Source organism: Piliocolobus tephrosceles, chromosome 4, assembly GCF_002776525.5.
Source record: "Piliocolobus tephrosceles isolate RC106 chromosome 4, ASM277652v3, whole genome shotgun sequence".
Classification (NCBI taxonomy): domain Eukaryota; kingdom Metazoa; phylum Chordata; class Mammalia; order Primates; family Cercopithecidae; genus Piliocolobus; species Piliocolobus tephrosceles.
The window spans coordinates 40,695,481-40,708,300 of NC_045437.1; the positions used below are offsets into that span (position 1 = coordinate 40,695,481).

Below are 12,820 nucleotides of genomic sequence, written 5' to 3' on the forward strand. Positions count from 1 at the left end.
ATTTGTGACAGAGGGCCTTAGGGATCATTTCCTATGCAATCAGTGCTGTATGTTATAGAATGTAATGACAAGATGTTTCTTTAAAATATTCTTAAACATTATGTCAATTCAGAAAGGCCTGAGAGGACTCCCTGCAATTCACTGATTTTAGCAAAGATAAACAATTTTCCACATTTTATCACCTTTGATTTTTTTGAGATGCATCTCACAAATGGTGGCACACTACAATTGTCTTGGTGCCCTTGGCCTCTGGTTGCCCTACTGTTCCAGAGGGGGAGCTGAGGCAGGCACCAGCTCCCCACACCTCCACCCTTCTCCTGACCTGATCCTCACCCTGACCCTGTCTCTTTGACCACTTGATCCCTCCTGTCTCTGAAAAACTCCTGGATTTCAGATGCACAGATTTCAAGACTGGTCAATTTTCTTGGGTGATTAACTGCTTGCAATGCCTATTAGCTGCACAAGGCATCCATTAATGACTCTTGGGCAGGAAGTAATTGGTGAACTCACCTGGGACTGAGGAGAAATCTAAAAAATCTTAGTATCTACACAATAAAATTTCTAAGTGATAAGAAAGCAAACAAAATCATAGTGCATTTAAAAATTGATGCTGTCTTAACATTTAAAAAAATACAATAATAACAAATGTTTCATATAAAGTGTGTCTTGCTGAATCCTAATGCCTTCTCACTCCCCCAACTCCAACCCACTCCACGGGCTCCAGTGCCATGACCAGTTTTCCTCTTTCCACGGATCCTGTTTTTCCTGTTGGAGGAAACTATTAGATCTCACTGAGTATTCCTCTATGTCACCTGTAACATTTACTTTGATGATGTAAATATTGAGATGGAGCAGGGACCCCTCTTTGAGGCCTGATGGGCCCACAGAACATAGAAATAAAAGAAAACCTAGAGTCCCTTCGAGGAAAATCCCAGGCACCTAGCCATCCTTGAGAAGTAGCTAGCCTTATGAGCAACCTGTTAAGCAAAAAGGTAACTATAGCTTAAAACAGCCAAAGAAGTGAGAGCAATGAAATATTTGGTTCCCTATAGAAACTCAAGAGAACATCTTAATTTATGTCCCTGAGTTGTTTTTCAGAAACCCAGATCCCCAACAAATGGAAAATGCTCCTTGCTGGCACACAGACCTCAGATATTAGGGAACTGAGGGCTGAACTCTGACCAAATGTTCTTCATTCTGAATTTCTTCCTGAGGGGCCTGGAGGAAGTCATGCCCACAGGCCAGAGCTTAACACTTTTTTTCTACTGACCCCAAGTTTTTAAGCAAAGCTTAATCAATTGCAAATCAGAAAATCTTTGAATCCGTCTATGACCTATGGGCCCTGCTTCAAGATGTCCTTTTTAGGCTACACCAATATACAGCCTCCATGTATTGACTTATGACTTCACCTGTAACTGCTGTCATCTTGTCTTTAAAAACCCTTACATGTAAGTCATTAAAAAGTTTGGGTCTTAAGCATGAGCTGCCTAATTCTCCTTGCTTGCTGCCCTGCAATAAATACATCACTTTTTCTTGCTGCATATCCCAATATCAGTGTTTGGCTTTGCTGTGTCAAGCAGGTAACTCATGTTCAGTTTGGTAACAATCTCAGCTTTATTTCTGGGGCTCAACTGAATTAGTCTGAAGTACAACTCTGACTTTGAACATGGATAAAGGTTAATTGCAAAGAAACAATTTCAGAAAGTTGCTCAGCCACAAAGATAAAGCAAAGTCTCTCAGTCCCTCTGGTTGATGTCAGGTGAGCATGCTTACCTACATAGAACCTTTCATGTAAGCACATCTGGTAATTACAAGTCTTCCACAGGGACATTTTGCCTGGTGGGTGGCGTCATCCTTTTTACTTGACAACTACTCATTGCCTTATAAACTGGGTTGTGTAAAAGACCTGTGAGGGCAGAGGGAACAAAATTTGAGTATTTGTTCCATTAGGTTTAGAGAATTTGGATTCTGTTTTATAGCTTACCAAAGAGCCACAGATCTAGTTCTATTCAGGGGATTTAATGCACATCTCATTAACTACCTTGACAAAATCCAACATTAGCCCTGAAAAGCTAATGTGATTAAAGAACTGACAGACATTACTTTTTTCCAACTAATCAAGTTAATTTTAATGGAGGTAATAATGTCTCTCTGGCAGGTTATTACGAGAATCAAATAAGCTAGCTAGCATATTTTGGGTGCTTTATAAATTACGAAGTGTTAAACATGTGACCATTGCAGGTCTCTTTATTCCTGTGTTATGCCCTCCATATTCCACCTCTTGTTTTTCTTTTCTTGCCTCTGCCTAAGGTCTTACCTAATTATTTAGCTGAGGGAACTCCTCTAAGTCTGGTGTACTATGACCCATGTTTTCAACCAGCAAATTGATTCAATAAATATTAACAGAGCAATTACAGAAACAGTTTGGAGAGGTGAGTACTCCAACCCCAAGAACGCAAAATGGGAGAAGCTACCTTCTATCCCCACATCAAGACAGAGGGTCTTCCAAGGGAACATCAAGGTTTTATGGTTTTATATGCCAGCTTCTGGAACCATCTGATTCCCTCTTAAAAACTTTAAAGGGCAAGAGATAGAATACCTGGTGCTTAGGAGTGAGCCAAAAACAAAAAAATGGCTGTGTTGGGCATTTGGGATCCTGTAGTTTGTCAGCAGAAATAAGGGTGTTTCCAACATACACACTGTCGGCCATGCAAGAGTCAGGGTAGAGTTTCCTGAGGCCCTTTTCCACTGGACCATACAGAGTAGCTCCCCATGAGGGGTGATAATGACCACAATCAAACACATTTGTTTCCCATAGGCAAAGGAGTTACCAATTAGTTATCTGGAGTGGTGTAGGCAACATGCTCATGGAAGCCGCTGTGTGATCCACAAGGGACATTTGGATGATTTTACACAGATGTGTCTAACTTTATGGAGGCAGGATCTTCAAATATGTCACATAGATGCGCACTCAGATCAGAAATACTTATTGGTATTTATACTTAAATCCACTTTGATATTCAGTATTGTCTCCAGTGGGAAGGCAGTGTAGACATTAAATAAAAGGACAGGAACAATAAACAATTCTGTCACCAAAGTAATATGACGGCACAGCATTTTTAAAAGATGTCAGTTTTATAGCCAGATATTTTAATTACATCTTATAGAACCACAGTGGAAAACAGCGTATTCTCCCCTATTTTACAGATGGAGGATCTGAATATAAGCTTAAGAAACTCAAGATCACACCCTGAGAAAAGGGAGGAAGTTAGTGCCAAAGAAACCCACCTAATGATTAAATCTTTGCTTATACTGCCATTGAAATAACATCCCAAACTTGCGCTGAATATACTGAGATTGGAAGAGAATGAACCTCTACCCATAACTTCCCTACTCACTGTAAATACCCAGAAATGCTCTTGTGTTCTCTGGGACCAGGTGCAAGCAGTTTTGCTCATATTCTGCATAACTTCTCTAGGAGACCAGGTCCCTCTCAGAACTCAAGAATTATGGCATGCATGTTGAGTCATGCCTGTATTCCCAGCACTATGGGCGACTCAGGCAGGAGGATCACTTGAGACCAGGAGCTCCAGGCAAGCCTGGGTAGCATAGTGACACTCCGTTTCTACAAAAAATAAATTAGTCAAGTGTCGTAGTGCACACCTATAGTCCCAGGTACTCAGGAAGCTAAAGTGGAAGAATCACTTGAGCCCTGGAGGCCAAGGCTGCAGTGAGCCGTGACTGTGCCACTGCACTCCAACCTAAGTGACAGAGTGAGACACCGTGGCGAAAAAGAATTACAAAAGCTGTATGATTTCACTGTGCTTACAGGTGACAAAAAGTCTGCTCAAGCAAAAAGGAGATTTATAAACTCTATCCAGGCATGGCTGGAAGGAAGTTGGCCTTAGGCACTTCCAGAACCATCTATCCAAATACCACCAGAATACCCCCACTGACACACTTCCTGTACAGCTCCATGTTTTGTGTATCAGTTTCTTTCTCTCCAGCTGGAGCTCAGCTATGTGTGTGCATGTGTGTAACAGAGAAATGGGGTACTGGTGTCAGATTCACATTCTTATGGCTTCATAGCCCAAGAGGAGTAAGAAAGATGACTTCTCATCTATTTTTAAATGCTGGAGAAATAAACTGGTACATCCTTGGTCATATGCACAACCCTGGGTATAACCACTGTCGACTGAGGAGAGCTACCAGAAGTAGCAAATCCTGGGGACATCCCCACCCCTTTGTTACCACACAGATGCCGAGCAGACTAGCACTAGAGCCACTTCAAAATGGAAATAAACTCACAGCACCAGGCAACTAATGTGTACAGTAAAGGAAAATGTTACACAAAAAGCGAACAAGGATTCACCCATGAAGCCTTGGATAAATGATTTTTACAAACATAGCAGGTTCTGACAAGGAGCAAGTTGTGAAACTCAATGTTCATTTGATCTTTCTAGAAGAACAGTATCTTTTCTCTGGTAAGATAAAAAGAAAAGCAACAACTTGACTAGAAGTCATGATGTGTGCTGACTTTATTGTTAGCTATCCTGACAATCTGTTGCATTATTCCCACATTTAGCAATGCCATTCCCAAGTGAAATAAAGGACAATCACACTGATCTATATCACTCTGGAATATTTATTATATTCCTTAATGCATTTCTTAACATGTATAGCACTCTTTAATCAAGAATATAAAGTCATCTACTTAGAATCACAATATCTTAAAGATGCATACTGGAATGATAAGCAAGTTTGAAGATGTAACTATCAACAATTCTTTTCAAAATCATATCAATATATTACTCTCATGAAACTTGCACATTCTAAGAAAGGTCATTTTTCCCCCCAGTAAAAATGCATACTGGGAAGGTATGCATTTAACCACATGGTCAGCCAGAAAGGCTATTTTATATATGGTGTGTGTTACTTATTAAAAGCCTGTCCTTTCTCTAATATTGTACATTACACAATTGTAGCTACACCTGAAGACAAGTGAGTTTCAATGACCACCATCACCTAAAAACATGAATAAATTCCTATATTTAGGACCAGAGGAATGATATATTGTACTGTACTATGCCTACCTCTGTCCAGAGGCCAGCTGTCTCACTTGTTCTTCAGGGTGCCTAGACTGCTTACCCATCTATTATCTGGGATGCTTCTGAAGTTATTCCCATGGGCCCCTGTCTGGTATTGAGAATACCTCTAAGGAAGTCTCTTCCAAACCTCATCCACCCACCATGTTTATCCCCTGACACTAAAAGTTCACTGACTTCAAATCCCTAGACTTGTCCATCATTATTTTCCCTAGTTGGACAAGGCTGAATTAAAGAGACTTTGTTAAAGGAAGTAGCCTTGGCAGAAGAAAAATCGTTGTTCTGTAGAAGTGTCATTCAATATTTAAAATCTTTTCTGAACCAAAACGAGAGCCTGAAAGTAAAGCACCTTTTATTTTTTAACTCTGCTGTCACTGCTACTAAGGATTCATGGTAAATTATCCTGCAGCCCTTCTTGGCTTGAGAGGAGGTACAGTACAAGTAGCCCACAGGGTCTCAATAACAGAAATATTCTCAAGGACCCTTGAGAATACAAAGGAATACTGGACTGTTTTAAAATGAGAAAACAGAAGAATCAGTTTCTTCTGTTCCTATTCCTATAATATGCCTTAGTCTTTGAAAAGCACAGATAGTTGGTTTGAACTAATTATTTCTCCCTGCTCTCCCCGACAAGAGACATTCCTGCTTGCCTTCTTGGGCATTTGTTTAAAAGCAGTATGGCAAGAAGGGGGATGCTCTAGAAGATGTAATCATAAAATCTCAAGCCCCAAAAGAAAAGTCAGAGGAGGTTGAAGAAAAAACAATCATGACAGCAACTCTCCTAACCACAAAATCACATGTGTTATCTTTCTTTCAGGATTAATAATTAATAGTTAAGAGGAAGGCCACATCAATTTCTCGGGCCCTTCCTGGGGAAAGGTACATATAATTTAGCATACATACCATATTCAGTGAAAATGCATTCAATATAATTACCTATTATAAAGACAACCTTCTTAGCACTTAACAAATGAGATAATTATAAATGCTCCTTTTGCTTTTTATTAAAATGTCACAGCATGCCTAGAGAACAGTTTATATGGATGCATAAAGTCTGAAACCCTAGAAGAAAACTAATCAAAAACCACCTGTTAAATACACAATTCTGATTACTGGTGTCCTTTCAATTAAATCCTATGTGTTTAAAATGAAAAGCACGCAGCCTGGTACAAATATTCACGTTTCAATTTGCGATCTGCTGCATTGGCATGAGTTTTGGTGAAACCTGGTAAAAGAGGAAAAAAAATCAAGTTATGAAAAACTGCATGATATAAATCTCTGTCCTTTTAATTTCCAAATTTCAATCATGTAGGAAACAAGCAGCCTTGCCATAGACATTCCCTGGAGTTTCCATATGATTTTCTACCCTGAAACACTGAGACAGAACAGTTCTGTTTACATTTTGGGTATTTCATAGTTCTCAACCTTCTTGTATTAGCTCCTAAATTAAGGATGAACAAGGCTGGCAACAAGGAGCAGGTGGAAAAGGAGCAGAGGAAAACAAAGGATCCCAATAACCAACCCCTCTGTCAGATCAATCACTGATCTCTGAGACTGATGCCTCTGAGACTTCATTTAAGACACAGTACAAACCCCAAGTCTCCAAAACCTCAAAAGAGACCCAGCCAATTCATAATATTGTTGAAAGAAGCTTTATGTAGTCTTTCAATTACCTAAATACATATTAATGAAGAGACGTATGATCAATGATAAATCTTACCGGAAATTTCATAATCAGAACAGAAATGATACAAAGGCAATAAGAGGATTCCAAGTTATTAAAATATGGAAGTTAGAGCATTAAAATAATCAAATGTTGATTATAATTATGTTCAGTGTATAAAATAGTCAATGCTTTCCTGCAAATCTTCAAGCAGAGAAAAGTGATAATGAATGTATATTTAAGGTAGAGCTGGTTGCAGGAGAACCATAAATATAAGTGGTCAGTTTAACTGTGACAGATTTTTCAAAGTGTGGTACCAGGTTCAGATTCCTTAATTCAACATGGCAAATACTGATTGGGTTCTAGTTAGTAACAGTCCCCATGGAAAGAAGGAAATACCAAAACTTGTGTGCTTTGTGAAATTCTCAAAGACGTGGCAACTGAAATGAGCCCAATTAGCATTTTACCTTCCAGAATAAACAATATCTTCTTAAATTGATAAATGAACAAATGAATGAATAAGTAGATAATTAAGTTTCAAAGAACTAGAAGGGAGGTTCCTGATAGTTAAATCAGTATTAAAAACTGAAAGAACAGGCAATCATTTGGCTTTCATTAGGTTAAACAGTTTTAGTTCATTTATAAATAATGTCTGCATTAGCTCTTCACAATTAACTCTTTATGGTATCAAGAGTTAATGTCCTGTCTTCCATTTTTCTACTAAAGTACTAAACCAGAATGGCAAAAAGGTCTACTAAAAGAATAAATAAGAATAAACAAGAATAAAAAAGTTCAGCACGATTTGGTATATAGCTTAGGGTAAATAAGAATGCATTATGACTTAATTTCTAAGAGTAGACATAGAGACAAACAGAATAAGTAGACAAAAAGTAATATCACACATATACACAGATCTTCAACTCTACTAAGAATAACATTTAGTATTTAGATAAGTATGTCTCACAGTTCATTTTCTTTCTGTTTTTTAAACAACAGAGCATCTGTGGAAATAACTTAGTGAAACTTCATTTTTTTTTCTCCTTTTCTTTTTTTGAGACGGAGTTTCGCTCTTGTTGCCCAGGCTGCAGTGCAATGGCGCAATCTTGGCTCACCGCAACTGCCACCTCCCGGGTTCAAGGGATTTTCCTGCCTTAGCCTCCTGAGTAGCTGGGATTACAGGCAGGCGCCACCATGCCCAGCTAGTTTTTGTATTTTTAGTAGAGACGGGGTTTCTCCATGTTGGCAAGGCTGGTCTTGAACTCCTGACCTCAGGTGATCCACCTGCTTCGGCCTCCCAAAGTGCTGGGATTACAGGCATGAGCCACCGTGCCTAGCCCAATTTAGTGAAACTTTTTTTTACTACAAATTATTTTCTATAGATGCTTCATAGCACTTCCTTGAAAAAGAAACTGGACACATTAATTTTTTTAACTAAACATCTGATCCTTTCCCTTGTTATGTCAGCCCTATTTTGAGCTCTTAATGTCATTTACATTCTCAATGTGAAAAATGACATAAAAAATAACGCTTTATATAGACTGACTTTGCCTGCTTTTTAATGAAAAACATCTACTAAATCACCATTTCTCATTCTGTTCTCCCAGTCTCATCAACACTGTAAATTCATGCAAGCCAAAGGAGCTTATTCTGCCAACATGATCTACAGGCTAAGCACAAGGTGACATGATTTAGGTATAGAAGATAAGCCAATGATTTGTCTTCCCAGTGCATTAATATCCCAAAAGCATATTGCTTAACTCTGGTAGAATGCCAGTTCATAGTAGATACTGAAAGTATAAATTTATTCAATTTGGCAAGGAATGTCTGCAGCTGGCCTCTTTCAGATTCCACTGCAAACATATTAACAAGCAATGCTTTTACTAGTTTTTGTTTGTTTGTTTGTTTTGCCACTGGTTTGTTAGGGTATATTCCTGCCTGGAGAATAAGGCCAAGGCTCTTGGGAGCAAGAACTATAAATTAGTTCTATTTTATCCACATTTTACAGCTCAATATGGAACATACATTGGGTGTATGACTAGTGACGTCTGGAAGTTTATTCTACCACATAATGTTTAAATATGGATTACACTTTAATTTTTTAAGTTAAAAAGATAAAATTAAAGAAATACTGTTCAAAAGAGGTCCACAGACACATGGTTTATAAAAACACCTATTTTACACAGCTTAAGCATTCATCAGAAAAGAAACAACCCAAATAACCAATTGAAAGTTGATATTTTCAATGACAAAACCATTTATTAAGCCACAATTACTTTTGCATCAACCTAATACTTTGGCCCATCAACTAATTGGCATACTGAATGCTGTAAGTATAGCCAAAAAATGAAGAAATTTGACATATTCATTAGCTTGTCACAGCTTTAATATGACATCATTTTGACTCTTTAAATATTTGGGAGACAGACTTCTTACAAAATCTGAGGACAATGGGAGAAAAATAAGCCAAAGGATTCCTTAGTTGTGAAAATGTTGGGCCCTAGTAGCATAAAAAACAGAAGACTATATCGAACTTAAAAACTTCCATGTGTCAAAGAAAACAAACTTGTGGAATGGAAAAGAATATTCAAAAGTCATATTTGATAAGAGATTAGCATCCAGAATATATGAGAAACTTTGACAACATCACCAGAGAAATGCAAATCAAAACCACAATGCGATATCACCTCACACCCATTAGGATGGCCACTATTAAACAGAAGATAACTGTTGGCAAAGATATGGAGAAATTAGAACCCCTGTGCACCAATAGTGGGAATGTAAAATGGGGCAACCGTTGTGAAAAACAGTATGGCAGTTCCACAAAAAATTAATAATAGAATTATCATATGATCCAGCAATCCAAATTCTGAATTATATATCTAAAAAATTTCAGAGCAGAATCTCAAAAAGATACTTGCACATCCATGTTCTTTGCAGCACGATTCACAGTAGCCAAGAGGTGGAAGCAGCCCAAATGTCTACCAACAGATGAGTGGGTAATGAAAGTGTGGTATATATGCACAAAGAAATATTATACAGCCTTAAAAAGAAGAAAATCCTGTCACAGATGCTACAACACAGATGAACCCTGAATACATTATGCTAAGCAAAAAAAGCCAGTCACAAAAGGGCAAATACTTATGATTCCATGCATATGAGGTATCTAGAACAGTCAAAATGATAGAAACAGAAAGCAAAAACAGTGGTTGCCAAAGGCTGTGGAATTAAGTGTTTAATGAATAGTTTCAGAGATGCAAGTTATAAAAGTGCTAGAGATCTGCTGTATAACAATGTGAATATATGTAATATTACTGAATTGTACACTTAAAAATGGTTAAGATGGTCAATTTTTTAAAAGTTTTTACCACAGTTATTTAAACATAGGAAAGCATTACTGAACAGCATCACGAGCACTTGTAGAGCATGAACATATGTACACAGCTCTACCAATAGCGCTGGGGACAGAGGAGCCTTTATTCCCCACTTCTCATATTCCATTCCATGCGGAAGGACACCTATCTATTCGTGTAACTACCCTGGTCTCTGGTGTGTCCCTTATTGATGTAGTTAAATGATTATTTGGGCAGAGGAACCTTAACATGTGAAACTCAGCCTGACTCTTACTCTTCATTGAGGTCTTCACCTAGAAAGCAATGCTCTGTTTTGCTCTCAGCCATGTGGATGGAAGCTTAGCAATGAAGGCTCCCCTTGTGTAGGAGGCCTGGGTTTCTCTGGTGTTGCCTATATTTGGAAGCCAAAGCCTCTGTATTTGTGGGGTTCACATTTGGGAAGCCTGCTGCGGCTGTACACTGAGGCCACATCCCTCACTCTAGCCTGTATAATAGTAATACTTTTACCTCTACCTGCTCAGCTCCCTTCTCTCAAGGGATTCAGCACTCAATCCCCAAGAAACAGCAAAGTCCCTATCTTGATAGCATCCACATTTTGAGGGAGAGTAATCATATGGCTGGCTTCTCTAGCTGTAAACAGCTCCTGACTAGAATCTCATTTTAGGTGTGTGCTGAAAGTTCCAGAAATATAATCAATATTTGCATTTCTACAACAAAATTTCCACAGCCTCTACCAAGTTCCAGATATATGATGACCTTCAAGATACTGCCCTCTGATGGAAAACTCCAACTTTCAATTGATACAAAACCATGAACAAAACTGTGACAGTCATTACAGATTTTTTAGAGAAGCTGTTTTGAGGGGTTGCCCAAGATGGACGAATAAGAACACCTCCAGTCTCCAGCTCCCAGCACGAGTGACACAGAAGATGGGTGATTTCTGCATTTTCAACTGAGGTACTGGGTTCATCTCACTGGGGCATGTCAGACAGTCGATGCTGGTTCGTGGGTGCAGCCCGACCAGCGAGAGCTGAAGCAGGGTGAGGCATTGCCTCACCTAGGAAATGCAAGGGGGAAGGGAATTCCTTTTCCTAGCAAAGGGAAATTGAGACACACAACACCTGGAAAATAGGGTAACTCCCACCCTAATACTGCACTTTACCAATGGTCTTAGCAAATGGCACTCCAGGAGATTACATACCACACCTGGCCCAGAGGGGCACACACCCATGGAGCCTCCCTCATTGCTAGCACAGCAGTCTGAGATCTAACTGCAAGGTGGCAGCAAGGCTGGGAGAGGGGTGCCTGCCACTGCTGAGGCTTAAGTAGGTAAACAAAGCCACTGGGAAGCTCAAATTGGGTGGAGCCCACCACAGCTCAAGGATGCCTGCCTACCTCTGTAGACTCCACCTCTGGGGACACGGCATAGCTAAACAAAAAGCAGCAGAAACCACAGCGGATGTAAATGTCCCTGTCTGACAGCTTTGAAGAGAGCAGTGGTTCTCCCAGCGCGGAGGCTGAGATCTGAGAAGGGACAGACTGCCTTCTCAAGTGGGTCCCTGACCCCTGAGTAGCCTAACTGGGAGACATGCCCCACTAGGTGCAGACCGACACCTCACACCTCACACAGCTGGGTACACCCCTGAGACGAAGCTTCCAGAGCAAGAATCAGACAGCAACACTCGCTGTTCAGCAATATTCTATCTTCTGCAGCCTCTGCTGCTGATACCCAGGCAAACAGGGTTTGGAGTGGACCTCAAGCAAACTCCAAAAGACCTGCAGCTGAGGGTCCTGACTGTTAGAATGAAAACTAACAAACAGAAAGGACACCCACACCAAAACCCCATCAGTACGTCACCATCATCAAAGACCAAACGCAGATAAAACCACAAAGACGGGGAAAAAGCAGTGCAGAAAAGCTGGGAATTCAAAAAATCAGAGCGCATCTCCCCCTCCAAAGGAACTCAGCTCATCGCCAGCAACAGAACAAAGCTGGACGGAGAATGACTTTGACAAGTTGAGAGAAGAAGGCTTCAGTCGATCAAACTTCTCAGAGCTAAAGGAGGAACTATGTAACCAGCGGAAAGAAACTAAAAACCTTGAAAAAAGAATGGAAGAATGGATAACTAGAATAATCAATGCAGAGAAGACCTTAAAAGAACTGACAGAGATGAAAACCATGACATGAGAACTACGTGACAAATGCGCAAGCTTCAGTAACCGACTCGATCAACTGGAAGAAATGGTTATCAGTGACTGAAGATCAAACGAATGAAATGAAGCGAGAAGAGAAGTGTAGAGAAAAAAGAGTAAAAATAAATGAAAAAAGCCTCCAAGAAATATGGTATTATGTGAAAAGACCAAATCTACGTCTGATTGGGGTGCCTGAAAGTGATGGGGAAAATGGAACCAAGATGGAAAACACTCTTCAGGATATCATCCAGGAGAACTTCCCCAACCTAGTAGGGCAGGCCAACATTCAAATTCAGGAAATACAGAGAACGCCACGAAGAAACTCCTCGAGAAGAGCAACTCCAAGACACATAATTGTCAGATTCACCAAAGTTGAAATGAGGGAAAAAATGTTAAGGGCAGCCAGAGAGAAAGGTCGGGTTACCCACAAAGGGAAGTCCATCATGCTAACAGCAGATCTCTCGGCAGAAACCCTACAAGCCAGAAGAGCGTGGGGGTCAATATTCAAC

General features: G+C 39.8%; 1 protein-coding gene across 3 annotated transcripts in view; it reads right to left on the minus strand.

Moving 5' to 3' along the window:
- Window positions 1-1,044: 1,044 nt before the first annotated feature.
- OXCT1 (3-oxoacid CoA-transferase 1) overlaps window positions 1,045-12,820 on the minus strand; it is a 145,924-nt gene continuing 134,148 nt past the window's right edge. For 2 of the 3 annotated variants that reach the window (XM_023216457.1, XM_023216455.1), the window contains one exon: window positions 4,631-6,330. In XM_023216457.1, coding sequence (XP_023072225.1) covers window positions 6,289-6,330 — 42 coding nt within the window. In that variant the 3' untranslated portion in view covers window positions 4,631-6,288. Of the gene's footprint in view, window positions 1,907-4,630; window positions 6,331-12,820 lie in introns of those variants that run through there. The other variant, XM_023216456.3, reaches the window with a different exon arrangement.